At 46.3% G+C, this 15,915-nt stretch overlaps 4 protein-coding genes across 7 annotated transcripts; 1 reads left to right on the forward strand and 3 right to left on the reverse strand.

Annotated features, from left to right (window-relative positions):
- Nucleotides 1-3,707: 3,707 nt before the first annotated feature.
- On the reverse strand, nucleotides 3,708-5,749 carry E1B28_002922 (uncharacterized protein). The gene is made up of 8 exons (XM_043159873.1): nucleotides 5,604-5,749; nucleotides 5,093-5,542; nucleotides 4,827-5,027; nucleotides 4,731-4,759; nucleotides 4,370-4,667; nucleotides 4,138-4,306; nucleotides 3,888-4,071; nucleotides 3,708-3,831 (listed from the first exon to the last, which is right to left on the reverse strand). The coding sequence occupies exons 2-7, from the start codon at nucleotides 5,424-5,426 to the stop codon at nucleotides 3,909-3,911; spliced, it is 1,194 nt and encodes a 397-aa protein (XP_043001827.1). The 5' UTR covers nucleotides 5,427-5,542; nucleotides 5,604-5,749; the 3' UTR covers nucleotides 3,708-3,831; nucleotides 3,888-3,908.
- Nucleotides 5,750-5,807: 58 nt separating this feature from the next.
- Nucleotides 5,808-7,951, forward strand: E1B28_002923 (uncharacterized protein). Of its 3 annotated transcripts, XM_043159874.1 has the most exons (11): nucleotides 5,808-5,939; nucleotides 6,000-6,213; nucleotides 6,277-6,383; nucleotides 6,442-6,517; nucleotides 6,575-6,606; nucleotides 6,659-6,663; nucleotides 6,725-6,875; nucleotides 6,943-7,103; nucleotides 7,175-7,365; nucleotides 7,431-7,553; nucleotides 7,646-7,951. In XM_043159874.1, exons 2-11 carry the CDS (start codon nucleotides 6,143-6,145, stop codon nucleotides 7,785-7,787), a joined length of 1,059 nt encoding a protein of 352 aa, XP_043001828.1. In that variant the 5' UTR covers nucleotides 5,808-5,939; nucleotides 6,000-6,142; the 3' UTR covers nucleotides 7,788-7,951. The 3 variants fall into 3 exon arrangements, with proteins under 3 accessions (XP_043001828.1, XP_043001829.1, XP_043001830.1); XM_043159875.1 differs by having other exon boundaries at nucleotides 7,431-7,951; XM_043159876.1 differs by having other exon boundaries at nucleotides 7,175-7,951.
- Nucleotides 7,952-10,623: 2,672 nt separating this feature from the next.
- Nucleotides 10,624-12,204, reverse strand: E1B28_002924 (uncharacterized protein; the record flags this gene model as incomplete). The annotated part of the gene is made up of 4 exons (XM_043159877.1): nucleotides 10,624-10,664; nucleotides 10,755-11,153; nucleotides 11,218-12,138; nucleotides 12,198-12,204. The coding sequence occupies 4 exons, from the start codon at nucleotides 12,202-12,204 to the stop codon at nucleotides 10,624-10,626; spliced, it is 1,368 nt and encodes a 455-aa protein (XP_043001831.1).
- A 946-nt stretch (nucleotides 12,205-13,150) lies between these two features.
- Nucleotides 13,151-15,085, reverse strand: E1B28_002925 (uncharacterized protein). Of its 2 annotated transcripts, XM_043159878.1 has the most exons (5): nucleotides 15,000-15,085; nucleotides 14,885-14,951; nucleotides 13,925-14,818; nucleotides 13,484-13,873; nucleotides 13,151-13,416 (listed from the first exon to the last, which is right to left on the reverse strand). In XM_043159878.1, the coding sequence occupies exons 2-5, from the start codon at nucleotides 14,889-14,891 to the stop codon at nucleotides 13,376-13,378; spliced, it is 1,332 nt and encodes a 443-aa protein (XP_043001832.1). In that variant the 5' UTR covers nucleotides 14,892-14,951; nucleotides 15,000-15,085; the 3' UTR covers nucleotides 13,151-13,375. The 2 variants fall into 2 exon arrangements, with proteins under 2 accessions (XP_043001832.1, XP_043001833.1); XM_043159879.1 differs by having other exon boundaries at nucleotides 13,925-14,938.
- Between the last annotated feature and the right edge of the window lie 830 nt (nucleotides 15,086-15,915).

Here is a 15,915-nt window from a genome sequence, read left to right on the forward strand (position 1 = left end):
ACCATCTCGCGCCCGATTACCAGTCACCTTTTAATATCACTATGTGTGATGTTAGGCCGTCAATACTACTCATTCATTAGTGGAGGAAAGGTATCAAGCCACCATACGGAATTCGGGATTATCCACCAGCCTGCAACAAATCATTCAGCCAGCCATACAGGATCTTCCCCCAGCCGTAAAAAATTACCACATTATCAACCAGGCATTGATCCGATTGGTACAGAATCGTCAACGAATAGAACCATCAGCCAGATGTACGGGGCATCCAATAGCCATACAAAAAGCCAGCCAGAAGCCAGCCATGCAGAAGTCAGCCGTACGGGATTTTCCGACAGCCGTTTATCAGCCTCCTGACGACGGCCAAATGGGGGTGAGATTATAAGCTGATTATAAGCTGTGGGTGTGGGATTATAAGCCTGTGGTATTGGATTATAAGCCATGAATAAGCCATTTACTACTTTGGGAGTCTAGTACAGGATTATAATGTGCATTCCCCTTAATTACAGGCCTTGCTTATAAGCGCTTTACATGGTCTCCTCAAGAAAACAAGTTTAAAACAACTCACCCTCAGACATACAGGAACATATAGATGAAGGTATTGAATATACAGTAAGGAAATAGGATCCGAAATACTGGAAAACAGGCTGATCCTGAATAGATGAACTCAGTGGGTCAAGGGGAGTTGGGGGGGGCGCGTCGGGAGGGAGGGGTCTGGTGCTGGGCTGCGTTGGACGTCGTCGGCGTGCATTGTGGGTGGTCGCGCGTGTGAACGCCACGAACACACCAACGCACCCAATGCAGCTCAGTGATAGGTTAGTTAATTCCGTGAGATGAATGCGCGCCAACGCTCACTAATGCTCGGTCGCTGCGGCCAACATCAGCGTCGATGTGCACTGGGAATGCATGTACACGCACTCAACAGGTCAATTTGCCTGTGTATACTCATTTAATAGGGCTTCATTTATGTTCAGAACAAGACAGTAATGCAAAAAAAGACATTTATTATGATTGTTCATTTAAAATAAAATACAAACAGATGCTAATTAAAAGAAACTAATGGCACTATCAGCCCTTCCAACTCTCTCAACTTTCAACTCAATGGGCAAGCAGATTCGAAGTAAAAAGGTGGAAAGTCTGAAAATGAGGAATCAATACAAATTGAATGTAGAAGGAAGGATATAAACTCACATGGGTTATGATGTTCTTGGGTCATGTTCTAGTGGAAGGAGAATCATAGTCAAGACAATGAATGTACAAAGGAAGGAAATAAACTCACATGGGATGGTGTCAATCAAGAGCGAGGGAGAGGGACAAAGATATTGTGGGATGAGAGGGGGGAGGGAAGGGAACAAGGGACAGCAACAGTTGTGCACAGAATTTAAATGCGCCGCGCCATGAGGTTAGTGTAGCCGAGTAGCCGAATCCACGGACCACTCGGTCATTGCAGCCTACAGTGTTCACATCGTTACGATCAATGATGAGTGCTGTAGGCCACAATGACTGAGCAGCCCTCAGCGTCACACCGTCACTGGATGCCTATCCATAGGATGCCTATCCATAGGATTTTTTCTAAATTCTAGTTCTAGATATGTGTCATAAACAGCCAAAATAAGTAACCTTTGCCTCCATTTGTACAGGCAGTGCTCGCTTATGCCCACTGTGGTGCACAGGTGGGGCTTTCCAGATAGCTCATCTACAGGGGCCCCCCACCCCCCTCTGTAGATTTGCAGATGACGTTTATGGTAGTTCGACGGCGCTTAGCTGATGCCAACCCAGCATCTTGACTCCCGTGGCGATGTCACATTTGGTCATGTGATGCATGAAGGCTAATGAATTTTGAGCTGTTCATCATCATCTTCCCTTCTCCGGGTCGTTGTCATCAATATATCAATACCCAGAATCAAATTAGCATCCTCTATCCAGCTTGTGACACCTTTATTCATTGAGTAACCTGCAAGAGAGAGCTATGTACAAAAATGCATGGTTTTCCCATATGGGGATTGAATTTAGAAAGTTATCGGGAAAAAATTTGCCTGTGGTCTGGATTCGTCATTTCCAGACTGGCCCCAACAATAATTATCCCCGAAATCTAGAAACAAAAATCTGGAAATAGGTTCTATGGATAGGCATCCACTATAGCTGTTCAATTCCTACCCTACACTTATTCGAAAATTTTTCAAACTCCGCCACACACGTAACTTACCCCGACTTGTCCGAGCTAAGCGCCTTCCCGCCAGCCACCCGCAGTCGTTTTTTTTTTCGAATAAGGGCAACAATTTTACTTTAGTGTAGTGCAATTTTCAACTTAGCTGTTTTTTTAGCTAACATTGTGTCAGCACACTCAACTGTTGTTGTCCCTCATTGCATTCCCTCAGTCATACCAACCCCACATTATTTAGCTAAACTTGTTTATAAGTATGTCTAGAATAATTTAATCAATAAATAAAAGGGACTCTAAATGAATGAATGTTGATGCCCGTTCACTGTAGACTCAACTTGCGCTAACGCGTGTCAGGAAATATTCTAACCAGCCCCACAGTGTAACACAGTGTCACGCCGTCCACGCTGTGGGTGTGCGTTGGGGGCACATTGGGGGCACATTGGGTGTGTTCAGACCGTCAACAGCGTGTCAAATTCCCTGGTTGGCCGACACTGTTCAACGCAGCTCAGCACCAGACCCCATTTTCCTGATGCATGTTGAAATAGAGCCACCTGGAAGGTCCGGAGGTCCAGATTCAATAAGGAGAGAACAAAGTGAAATGTTCATTTATACAATGTGTGGCATATCATACATGTGCCTCAAAAAATTGGAATACTGTATAGACTGAATTATCTACTGAGATATAACAAGTTCAACCATCTCTCCAGGGGTCATCCACCCCGGGAAACCATATTATAATGTCCACAGGCTATAGGCAACGGCCTATCCAATCCATGATGCTCCCGAGTATTTGATGATCAACATTCCGACTGTCGTTTGTGCAGATGCAGAACTGAGCAGTATGACTTTTCACGTATGTCCGAGTCCCTGCCCAGAGATTGCCCTGAGATGTACTGCAAGTCTTAGGAGAGCAGGGAAGTCAGCTAGAGCCTTCTGCTCCTTCTTAAAAATGCACACACATCAGCAGTCTGCGAGCACCCTGTTGGGAGATTTTCTTGAAAGGCGAGAGGTTATCAAGTTTCTGTGGGCAATGGTCCAAGGACGACCCTTCGGTGCTCGGCACCTTGCATGGACACTGAGATAAGACACGAACTGCATTCAAGGAATAATTGTGCGTGAGGCATTGACGTTGACTAACTTCAACAGTCTGCCAGACAATCAGAATATGATTCCCGAGGAATGATGCCCGACACCGAAATACGGAATCATGGCGCTAACGCGTTACAAACGTTGAGTCTGCCTCAATCCATTCACCTTGACATTGAGGTACATTATCATGGCTGAATGAATCATGGGCGGGTTGTTACCTACGACCCCCTCTCCGATTGCCTATACTTTGACATAATATTCCGATGGAAATGCCACGAACAGATCGTGTTTCCGGGAATCCTTGTTGGCAAAAAATCGACAATCCAAGTCAGATCCTGGTCTCTACCACCTGTTCGCCTTTTCCTGTCGGTGGCTGTGCAGACGAAAAAGAAAAAAAAAAAACACATTTTCCTGCTCGTTGGTATGAGATATTCCGGGCGCTTTTTCTCTCAGAAGCAGCGCAAGTAACCCTCCCTTCATGACCTTTGGTGATTGTGAGCCATTCCATTTTGCTTGGCCGTCGAAGTTACGGTATGGATTTAGGCGCCCGTTAACATGCTTTTATATGTACAAGTACATCGCTGCATTGAATTCATTCAGTTATCCACTTCTGCATATACTCTGAAATGTTACCCACCTAACACCACTCAACCACACTTTACGCATACCCATCCTTTCTCTTAACAACCCCATAGGCCGGTCCGCCTTTCCCAAACATCTTCCTCAAGTCACCTGCGAGTAACTCTGGAACCTCATGAGCAGCAAAATGACCACCCTTTTCGTGGCGTGCATGAAAAATGACGTTTCTATCAGATAACCAGCTGCAAGGGGAAAAGGTTCCATTGTTAAGTATAATCGCCTCAGGTTGACGCGATAAAGAAACTCACGAGAGCGGAGCAGAGGCGAGCTCCTTCGGGAAGAAGGAGATCCCGTAAGGAACGGTCGTTTTTGGGAGCGCGACTAACAAAGTGCTACAATCCGTGGCTTCGTAATATATACGAGAGGAAGCTGCTGGCCCGGCACGAGAGAACCAGTAGATGGAGATCCATGTTAACACTGTTGTACCACACAACCATCAGTAAACGACGTGAAGGTACGCGAAGAAAGTAAGAACCGCACCCTCATCATCCTGCCAATGATACGCATCCGTCCAGGTGACCAGTTTCTCGTAAATCCAAGCTAACAATCCCACCGGCGAGTCGCTCAAGCTGTATCCCAGCGTCTGCGGTTGCGTGACCTGTTCGATGAGATAACCTCTTCCTTTCGTTTGGAACCACTGTGCTCTTTCCAGCCCAGCAACTTCTTCAGGAGTATATCTGGAAGGGTCGACGTCGGGGGGAGGAAGAGCGAGAGGCAAGTTGGTGTGGAATGCTTTGACATGCGAGCCTCCGTAAGCTCCTGCCATAACCTGAGTGATCTAAAAAAATCGAAATGAAACATTAAGTCTGGTGGTAAGCGGTAATCGGAGGAAGACACTCACGGCAGCTCCCCAATCTCCTCCTTGAGCAACTAGAGTTTACGTTTGGAAAACAAAATCAGGATTGAGAGAAGGCCGAGCGGGGAAAAGGACTCATACCATATTCATCATATCCCAAAGCTAGCATGAGCTTATGTCCAACCTCGGCGTACTGCTTCAAATCGAACCCTTTCTTCCTCGCGCCCTCAGAGAATCCGTAACCAGGCAAGCTCAGTGCGACGACATGGAAACTTGGCTGGTCTTCTTCTACCGCAGTGAGGATAGGCAAAATCTTCCTGACTTCGATAAAACTTCCTGGCCCTGATGTGATAAAGAAAGAAGCAATCAGAAAAGACAGCGCTTCAACACACGCAGAAATGACTCACACCCATGAACGAACAACAACGGAATAGCACCCTTCGCCCAACTCTCCTTGTGGACGTAATGTACATTCAAAACCCCATGTCCCTCTACCTCGATATCCCTCGTGAACTGCGGTAGCTCATCGTTCAGTTCCTTCTCATACTTCCTCCAATCGTACCCATCCTTCCATCTAGCGACCAATCGTCGGACATCCGACAACGGTACACCATAATCCCACCCTGCTTCGTCCAGCTCATCAGGTAGACGAGTTGATTCGAGTTTCCGTTTGAGGAGGGATACGGATTCTTCTGGAACGGAGATCTTGAATTCTGAAGCCATGAAGTGATGATGGTGCATTAGTGATGGTGGGTTGTTGCGAATGTTTGGTTTTCTGGACTCCCTAGGATGAAGATTTATATATAATATATATCGTGCCCGCGGAGATCGTGGTCTGAGCTGTCCATTAATTATATCTTTTTGTGTGTATTAGCATATGATGAGTCACGGAGAAGATAGAAAAACGTTGCGACCTACCTGAGTAACCGAAAATAAGGCATCCTCAAATTGCAGTACACCAGGTCACGAATGGGTTCAACGTCAACTTCAAAGCTGCAGAGTAGGAAAGGCGAGTTCGACGTCAAGGTGGAAGCTATTTGGATGGTCTAACAAAAGACTGGCGCGGACTTTGAAATGTAATTGCCGTATGAAGATTTCGGCTAGCTCAGCTGGCCGCCGAAATGTAGGGTGACCTCTTCTTGATTTGTTTAACTTGATGTCATGTATTGGTGCGAGCACAAGGCCGTCAATTTGGGCAGGACTACTTTTCAGGAAACGAGTCCTAGGGAAGGAAGTGAAGATTAGGTGCCCTTAGTACGTCCTCAACCAGTCTAACGAGCTATAAGAAAGACTAATTGCAGTCATCTGTCATAGACTACCACTGCCATCATCATTTTCTCGCACAGAATGGAAGGGACTATATATAAGAACCATGGGAATACAAGGGCTGGGAAACATATCATTCCACACGTACCTTCCTTTTTCTGCTCGCTTTCGGCCTCCTCTTGAGGTCGTCAATGAGGTTCCTATGGATGGTGTTCGCCCTGTCCTGCGCGGCCCTCGTCGCAGGCTTACCCTTCAAGAAAAGGTCAACAACTCTCACTACAAATCGTTACTTCCAACTACCAGCTAACATATAGTTCCGATTTAGGGCATCCGTCTGCAATGGCCATGCAGAGCTCTGTTCACGAAGCTATGCGAACGTCACCTTCATCGGCGCACACGATTCATTCGCTTTCAGTGATAATTCGCTCGCAGGTGCTACATGTCTTACTGCTTCTCGTCTGAAGCCGGGCTGAGCTTATTTTCTTTTCAGTTTCTAGGGATCAGCGCCTTAATATCAGCGAACAGCTTGATCTGGGTGTAAGGCTTCTACAGGCTCAGTCTCACGTGTAAGAGAACCCCAGGAAGCATTTTTCGAGCAGGGTGTTGATGGTTTACGATTGCAGCGAAGACGATGAGCTACATTTCTGTCATACGAGTGCGTTCAGTTACCCTTCGGATCTTAGATACCCTTTCTGACTTTTCGGTAGGCTGCGTAAGTATGCTCAATACATCTAATCCGATCCCACACCTCTCAAACCGCTCGATCCCACTAGAAACTATTCGACGGTGGACCAGTTCTTCACTACCTGAAGACTGTGAAGACCTTTCTCGATACGCACCCTAACGAAGTTCTTACTCTCCTTTTCACCAACCCCGAAGGTCAGCCAGTAGATGCGGTTTGGAAACCTCTCTTTGATCAGGCTGGTGCGTTGCTTTCTTCACCTCCGCGCTGCGATTACAAGGATATAAATGTAAACGTGGCGAACCTTAGGTCTTACAACGATGGCATTCGTACCCGATCATGTACCTCTGAAGTACTCCGAATGGCCTACCTTGGGACAGATGATCAACACCGGCAAACGACTAGTCGTTTTCCTGGACTCCGGCGCAAATACTACCGCTGTTGACTTTATCCTCCCGGAATTCCAGATGGTTAGCCTTCTTTTTTTTTCTGGACCGTATTTCCTATACCTAAACTTTACGTTGACTCGGTTTTTTTCCAGGTCTGGGAAACCCCATTCAGCGTGACGAACTCGAGTTTTCCTTGTTCGATCGATCGGATACAAGGTCCTCTGCCTTCCGAAGACCATCTGTACATGATCAATCATTCGCTGAACAAGAATTATTTCCCGATTGGACCTGGGATTATCGTCAGCGATCCTGTGGATGCGAATATAACGAATAGTGTCCTATCGTATGTTGTTACCTATCCTTTTCCTCTTTCTTTCGTTCCTTCCCTCGTACTGATATCTCCAATAGAATCATGGAGAACGTCCGAGGATGCGCACCTCTAGCTAACAAACGCAACCCGAATTTCATACTTTTGGATTTCGTGGGAGATGGGGAGGCGATTGAAGCTATGGAAGTGTTGAATGGGTTTCAGTGCGTCGTTTTTTCTTTTTCATTTCTCTGTTCCGAATCTCCGAAAGGCGGCCTTCTGATGGGTGATTTACATCGGTTCCACCTTCTTCTAGGTCACTGGATCCCCCTGCTGCGAATTCACCTGTAAATGCCAATTCGGGTGTTAGGCTGGACATGGAGGGAGGAAGGTTTGGAGGTTTGGAAATGTTTTTACTACTTATCGTTCCGGTGGTCGTCGAGATGTTCTACGTTTGATGGTAGAGTGTTATGACCCGTTTTACGACTCTCACTTTATGACATTACGAAACCTTAATAGTTACCCAGCTTTATTGTTGTATACCATATCTTGTACTGTTAGTTTAGCCATACCCTCGGCCGCTCAATGTACGCGTCTCGTAAGTAGCATCTCGGGTACCGGAATTGGAAGAACCGATCTCCCTCTCATCTTCGGGGATTCTGCTGTACTTACTAAACCTTCTTTCCGAAAAATCTTCTGAACCACGCATCGACTTTAAAAGTCCAGGACACGCAGACCTGCGAAGCCACGGAAAAATAATTCATTTGCGTGAGTGAGAATCCTTTTGGAATCCTTTATGTAACATATACCGTAGTAAGTACGATTTTTGTTGTGATTTTTCCTCGAGTGATGCGGCATGTTCCACTATTCTTCCCTTACTAATGTGATGCGGGTTCAAAAGATCGCGAGCCGCTTCCTTCAACGGATTCCAAACATCTTCTCGAAGGAGTCCCATTCTCGGAGGATCTTCGTAACGGAAATGAATTGTATAAGTGGTCGCAGATCTTGCTTCAACCTCAGGGTCTGGAGAAGGCGCAGAAGGGAGGGGTATTTTGGTCTTGACGACCCTACGCTGACAAAAACACAATACATAAATACAAGTAGTCTCACAATGGAATGCCATCCAAATAATCGTCCATCCTGTAGCCATACAAATCGCCGTCTGATCATGAGTTGTTTCTCCTCAAATCCCACACCTGCAGTCACGATCATCTGAGATATACGATGTCCAGTACCTTATGTAAATGGAATAAAGGGTGAAAACAAAGAAGAAATCGAATAAAACCTACTTTATTTGACGACGGTCTTCTAGGAAATAAACCGCTGCGAGTGCGAGACTCTTCTTGCAGAGGGTAACTTGAGTTCGCGAACCCAAATCGTACTAGAAGGCTTGGATCCAGTCTCCCGGATAACGACGAACATTGTTTTATAAGATTCCGAGTAGGAGGGTTGTGGTAGTAGAGAGTAGACCCGCGAGATGTGGGACAAAAAGCAGGAAGATTCAGGCGTCCCATTTCCCATCTTATATGGGTTGCCTCAACCTACGTCACGGTCGCAGATGAGCGAATAATCCAGGCAGCATGATATCACGATGACGGTCGATCCAAGTGAAAGAAGTGACGGCCCGGCCGCCGGGTCGCGTTCGACTTTCGTTGAAGTTCAAGAACTCAAGTACTCGCCTGCTGCTTTCAACTCCAGGCTTCAAGAGGGTTTTTTGATTTATGAGTTTGAATTTACCTTGCTGTTGAAACTGCCCTGTCCGCATATAATATATCATTATCCACCAAAATCAAAAAGTACACGGACGCTTGTTAAACTCCCCAAGAGCTCAGGATAATTACAGGGCACCACGTCCTTGTAGAAGAGGATGGAGTTATCGGTAAAAATAACGGGGACAATGAATTAGTATTTCTGGAACACGGGGCGAGAAAAAGGGAAACACACAGCGTGGATAGCTGGTGGACCAAGGGAATAGGTTGTGGTGGCTGGAATGGTGTGCAGATGGTGCGAGTTTTAAGCGGATTTACCGGATTTACTCCAACACACGATGCTTAGGATAATCCATTGAATCATATAATCCGAAGTCGTGACATGTAATAAGGAAGGCCCGGGCAAGGGGGCCACAACAAATTCAAGTGACAGGGTAAGTGATGGTAAGTGACCGTATATTTTTCACTGAACCATCACTTACCTATCACTTACCTGTCACTGAACTTCACTGCCACTGAATCCATGGTCACTGAACCTGTACACTTGACACTGCCACCAAACCTGCCTTTCAGCGGAAAACCTGTACTGTACCCCCAATAAATGTAGTAATAGTATACTAGAGCATTACACACCTGATGCCGGGAGTCTAGTCCAAGTCTAAGCCCTCAGAGACAAGCATTTACATCATTTTTTTTGAGCATCAATGTAAGGAGAGCATTGACGTTGCTGGGACTCAGGCCAGCAGACGTGCGGATCCCATATATGAAGGTAATTCTCCAATAACATCTCGGTCTCTCACTTACCCGTCACTTACTATCACTTATTATCACTTACTATCACTTATTATCACTTACTATCACTTACTATCACTTACCTGTCACTTACTATTTTTTACCCATCACTTACCCGTCACTTGCCCGTCACTTACTTTCGCTTACCTGTCACTGACCCATCACTTACCAGTCACTTACCTGCCACTTACCTAGTCACTTACCTCCACTTAACTAGTCACTTACTTTCACTTAACTAGTCACTTACTTTCACTTACATAGTCACTTACCCTCACCTAAGCACACTTACCCTCTCTCAAATGTTGCTTACTGTCACTTATATATAAATAAGGTCCAAACGGGTTATGGCACTCATTGGATCTATATTAAATACTCGATAAATTCTAAATTCTAATCCTTTAAATACTATTGATTTTGTGCATTGAGAGTTGATTGAGAGAACTGCTCAGGCCCTTTCGCCACTATTGGACCATCACTGACCACATCTGTATCGACCCGCAATTGAGCCATGCCGGGATAGCACACGTTGCTCGCCACAGATCATACAGCAGAGAGGGCACAGTTGTGGACTGATAGGGTGGCTGTGTCTTTGCATAGCCACCAGCCCACACCATCACTGAACATCACTGACCGATCACTTACTTGTCACTGAACCATCACTGACCTGTCACTTACTAGTCACTGAATTAGAGGTAAGTGACAGGTAAGTGAACGTCACTTACCTCTGTCACTTGAAAATATATATGCCCCGGGCAAGGAAACAACAAGACGAAACTTCGGGCCCATCGCATCCTTAAATGTCTTCCTCATAACCAGTGTACGCCTTCAACCCGTCTGCGCATTTCCACTAAAATGGGAAAGATGAGATAGTACTAGCATCATGATGAAGCTTTTCCAAAAAGGCACTAGGTGCACTGTACTTACCGTCATCCACACAATCAACCTCCAATCTGCCTTTGGCCCTCAATCCTGTAAAGCAGTGCCTTAAATCCTCCGGAACAAGGCAGAGGTTGTCATTGCGCGTTGGGAGTATTCGGATCTTCAAGTTAATATCCCGTTCCGTGGAGGATAATATTTTGTCCAGACGCCGTATCAAATCCAACGCAGCTGCGGGACGACAGGAGTAGGCGGGGAAAACGTATATCTCGAGATCTTCGAGAGCCAGGGATGGGGCTGAGGCGAGGTTGTCACACCACCAGTCCAAGATCGAAAGACCTGAACCAAAGAGGTCAGTTACCAAATGAAGGACCCGAATGGACGAAATATCGATAGGCTCTTGAGGGCCAGACTCTGTCCAGGTATTCCTACCCTCGAATCTGAACACTAGACATGGAACCAGCATGATAAGCTTCGATTATTTCGGTGGTGGCAACGAAGAGCGACCTACACTCATACATTACAACATGCAGTTCTTCGACTGAAGGGCTCGCTGTGAGAATGCGACGGAAGACAGAGAGATCTTCCTGAAATGTGAATTCTCCACGAATATAGAAATGTAACTTGTGCAGCGAAGACCACACAAATTTTGTCTCGGGACTGAGCAGCCATGTATAAAATTCTGTGAAATGTTCCCCAAATGAAGTAAATGTCAAGGAATCGATATGACGAGTACTAGATGGCCTTGGAATGATCAATTGGCCATTAATGTCCCTATCGTGATTGCCATTGACCTCTCGGTCTTCTTCGCCATCGACCATGCAGAGGGCGATATTCCGTACCGAGTGACTGGATTGCGAGATTACCAGGAGGACATCCTTGAATGACCCAAAAGTGATACGCGCGATCGCAATGTGTGTCAATTTGGGTAACCGCCAGGTAGCGAAGAACGCTTCTTGTACAGGCTTTGGGAGGTGTGTTAGGTAGATATAATCTGGGTCCTTCATGCCGCTAGCGATATAAAAACGTTCTAGATTGACAAGGAGTGGAAGAATGAAAGGTAAAGACTCGTCATCTGTGAGCCAGCTGCCCCAAGTACATAGGTCGGACTGGTCAACGATGTGGAGGTCTTTGATGAGTAGCGCAAGGTGCGGCGATGACTTGAGGAGAAGCTCGAGTCGCTCCGCCATTGTTGGTCGCGAATCTCTGAGAATATGACCGGCCCAATCATCGACATCGTCCGGTATCTCCTCTAACCGGATGCACTCAAAACTGAGCTTTTGGCAAGTACATAGAAAGGAGCGAGAGACGAGAGAGCACTGCTTTAGTGCTTCTTGATCATCCCAGAGAAGATTGAGCATCTTATCGATTAGTTCCTCTGGTATGTGCCTTGTCAGAGTTGTTCCAGCGCCCAGGTCCAAATCCATCCAACCTGAGAATCGTGTTGACATTAATCATCAGTCAAGTATCGTTCGTAGAGATGGCACCTACAATCCATTTGCAGTTAAGTAGAAACGATTATTTCCAAGATCAGTACCTAGACCTGCTTCAAAATGAAACTAACACCAGCTGGAATGAAAGAGACTTACGCTCGGTGTTTATGATCGCTGCGGCCCTCAACGTCAACGGGCTTCCTGGTGGTGACGGAGTAACAAACGATGGTTGGTTTTATCTAATGAACTCGTGCCATCTAGTCACAGTCGAGAAGCCGAGCAGAGGCCGAGTCAATCTGTGTACTTACGTCAATCATTTGTGCCTCGTTTAGAGTAACGACTATTTTAAATTTGGAGTGGAAACTCTGCTCGGAAGCTTTCATCAAGTTATCTCCCGTTCTACTAGTACTTCAGTCTTTGGAACATCATAGTACCTCCAGCGTTCCACATCGTAATTCAAAATTATATTAAATTATACGAGATTGTAACGAACTCGGCGTTAAAACGTTGAAGCTGAAGGCCGAAGACGGTTAGGGAAAGCCTACGCCATCGTGGGCCGTGGGGCAATTCGGAATAGCTCTTCGAACATTGGCTCAAAGCGTTCGATTCCTGACAATTGAGTCACGACATTCGCCCGCCGCTTCTGCCTCCGAAAGGACCGAGCAAGAATGTGAGTAGATAGTCATATTCAAGCGCCCAGTGTCAGGTAGAGGTTGCGAAGCCATGTGCCTATCGTCATCGCCTGTAGAAGGTCCGTTTCATTTCGAAACGGTGTTCAATCAAGAGGCGGTAGAAGGATCATATGGGTCACGCCATAATGCATGATAGCAGTCGAAGGTCGTCGACGCGGGACTTCTGAGCTATCTAAGCTTTGTGGTGTTATATTAACTTCCTGATCGAAATAAAGTAAAGGATGCGGCTGGCTTGCAGTCACTAGTCAGCGATCAAACTCAAGCACCGGTTGCTGATGGCCATGTGAGATCAGGTAGCTCGACGGTGACGGTGGCTCAAAAGTGATTCATCTGTAAAATCCCCTATATTCGCAGTGACGTCTCCACCTTTAGACATGTAATATGTCCGTGCACATCTGTAGTGGAAATGCTGCTAAAATGGGGAGCTAGTAATTGGCTCGCAAACACCCAAAAGCTAATTCAACGTCTTCTAGATTATGTTTTTCCCTCGTCGCTGAATCGACTAAAATATGGTCAGAGAATCCATCATGATCTTTGAATGGTCTCATAGCCAGTATAGGCCTGCAATCCGTCTGTGCCTTTCAACTAAAATGGGAAGGATGAGATACTAGCATAAAGCTTTCGCGAACGGTACTAGCTGTACTGTACTTACCTCTATCCACACAATCAACCTCCAATCGGCCTTTGTCCCTCATTCTCGGAAAACAGTGCCTTAAATCGTCCGTAAAAAGGCAGAAGCTACCATTATATGGTAGGATTAATCGGATCTTCAATTTGATATCTCGGTCGGCGGAGGACAGTATTTCGTCCAGACACTTCCATACCAGTACCAAGTCCAGTGGAGTTTCAGGAAGAGAGTAGACTGAGGCGTCCTTGTATATCTCGAAAGATTCCAGAGCTAGGGCTGAGGTGAGGTTGTCACACCACCATTCAAGGATCGGAAGATCTGATTTGATTAAGTCAACTACCAAATGAAGAACCCGAATGGACGAAATGTCGACTGGTTCGTGTGGACCAGAGTTTGTCCAGGCATTCCCGAACGCTACAGCATCATAAGCTTCAATTACTGTGGAACGTCAGGTGAGTAACCTACAGTTATACATTGAAATATGTAGTTCTTCGATCGAAGGGCTTGCCGTGAGGATGTGACGGAAGAGAGAGAGATCTTCCTCAAATGTATATTGTCCACCGATGTGGAAGTGCAACTTGCGCAGCGAAGACCACGAAAAATTTGTCTTGGGATTGAGCAGCCATGTATAAAATTGTGCGGAATGCTCGTCCTCACATGGGGTAAATGTCAAGGAATCGATACCACGAGTACTAGATGGTCCTGGAATGACTGGTTGGCCATTGATGCCACTATCGTGATTGGCATTGAACTGTCCGTCAAATTCCATGTCTTCGCCATCGACCATGCAGATAGCGATGTTGCGTACTGAGTGACTGGATTGTGAGATTACCGAGAGGACATCCTCGAACGATGCGAAAGCGATATACCCCATCCCGATGTGTGTCAGTTTGGGTGACCGCCACGTAGCGAACAATGCTTCCTGTACAGCCTTTGGGAGGTATGGTATGATGATATAATCTGGGTTCTTCTTGCCGTTAGAGATATAAAAACGTCGTAGATTGACGAGGAGCGGAAGAACGAATGGTAAAGACTTGTCTCTTGTGAGCCAATTGCCACAGTCGGAAACGATGTGGAGGCCGTTGATGAGGAGCGCAAGGTGCGGCGTTGACCTTAGGAGAAGCCCAAGTCGCTGCGCCATTGTGAGTAGATGACCGTTCAAATATCCACCGCTCGGTATATCCTCCAACCAGATGCACTCAAAAATGAGCTTCTGGCAAGTACGTACAAAGGAGCGAGAGGCGAGACAGGACTGTTTCAGTGCTTCTTGGTCATCCCAGAGAAGATCGAGAATCTTATCGATTAGTTCCTCTGGTATTGTCGGAGTTCCTCCAGCGCCCAAGTCCAATTCCATCCAACCTGAGAATCGTGTTTACATTAACCACCGGTCACCGGTCAAGTACCGTTCATGGAGATGGCACCCACGATCCATTTGCAATTAAGGAGAAATGCTGAATGGGAGCCCCACACGGTTATTTCCTATAATCAGTCCCTAGACTTACTTCAAAATGATATGACGCCGGTTGGAAAAGAGACTTACGGTTGGTGTTTATGATACTTGACCGTAAATTCGAGTCGCTGCAGTCCTCACTGTCAAAGGCGCGTCCTGGTGGTTACGGAGCAAATGATGATTTTATGTAATAAGCCCCTTACCGCTTTTTGCAAACTTCTTCGCTTCCGAAAAGACCGAAGTTGGCACTTCAACGTATGTAAGGTCGGTAGATCACATGTCACATGCCGCTTTCGCTTTTTGATCCATACGCATAATACCTTCAGCGAGGCTACCTATTTTATTTTATTTTTGGAGCTCTTACAGCCGCCGCGCGGGCGCAACAGCAATGTATAGTAATGTCGAGTTTCATTTTCTATGTGGTTCCATCTGATTAGCTTTCATTCAGACTTTGTCTCAATTTTGCGCTCCGGAATCGACTCGACCTCAGTTCCAACAGAAATTGTTCTTGGTGCTAGATCCCCCTCCTTACCTGGCCTCCTTTTCGGAGAGTACAGCTTCTAGATCACAAGAAGAAAAAGAATGGGGACTCCCAAGGATGACACAACGATATGAAACTAATCACCTATACCCCCGGTGCTGCAAGAAGAATGAACCGCTGGGCGTACTAGAAGCCGCGTAACCCGTAAAAATCATTCGGGGTTTACTGACATAAACTCTCTGGTTTTGCCAATCAGGTCGACCTCGTACACCAGCGTGTATCCTTCAAAAGCCCCGTGGCTCCTTACTATGTGACGACGACTTGGAGCCTGACTACGCATGAACGGTGTTGTGGTTTCAGTAGGGGCGCTCCTTTACCCTCAAGATATGAATCTATTCCAAGAAGCTATGGAGTATTGCCACCTCATCCCGCGAGTGGAGACTTAGCTTCGTTCCGGTCTCGGAAATACGCATCCCAAGGATCGAATGTCTTGATGTCTCCACACCATCGCCCACTTTCCCCGGA

The sequence above is a fragment of the Marasmius oreades genome, chromosome 11 (assembly GCF_018924745.1).
Source record: "Marasmius oreades isolate 03SP1 chromosome 11, whole genome shotgun sequence".
NCBI classification, from domain to species: domain Eukaryota; kingdom Fungi; phylum Basidiomycota; class Agaricomycetes; order Agaricales; family Marasmiaceae; genus Marasmius; species Marasmius oreades.

Excerpts from the sequence above, each read along its gene's own strand:
- E1B28_002922 (XM_043159873.1), bottom strand. The coding sequence starts at position 5,426 with ATGCACCATCATCACTTCATGGCTTCAGAATTCAAGATCTCCGTTCCA. Across the intron at positions 5,028-5,092 it reads GTTGTTGTTCGTTCATGGGT|GGCCAGGAAGTTTTATCGAA; the intron begins GTGAGTCATTTC and ends TTATCACATCAG. Across the intron at positions 4,668-4,730 it reads GAGGAGATTGGGGAGCTGCC|ATCACTCAGGTTATGGCAGG; the intron begins GTGAGTGTCTTC and ends CGATTTTTTTAG.
- E1B28_002923 (XM_043159874.1), top strand. The coding sequence starts at position 6,143 with ATGAGGTTCCTATGGATGGTGTTCGCCCTGTCCTGCGCGGCCCTCGTC. Across the intron at positions 6,384-6,441 it reads CAGTGATAATTCGCTCGCAG|TTTCTAGGGATCAGCGCCTT; the intron begins GTGCTACATGTC and ends TTTTCTTTTCAG. Across the intron at positions 6,876-6,942 it reads ACCTCTCTTTGATCAGGCTG|GTCTTACAACGATGGCATTC; the intron begins GTGCGTTGCTTT and ends GGCGAACCTTAG.
- E1B28_002925 (XM_043159878.1), bottom strand. Across the intron at positions 13,874-13,924 it reads ACATATTTCAATGTATAACT|CGTTCGGGAATGCCTGGACA; the intron begins GTAGGTTACTCA and ends ATGATGCTGTAG. Across the intron at positions 13,417-13,483 it reads GGTTGATTGTGTGGATAGAG|TTGAAAGGCACAGACGGATT; the intron begins GTAAGTACAGTA and ends TTCCCATTTTAG.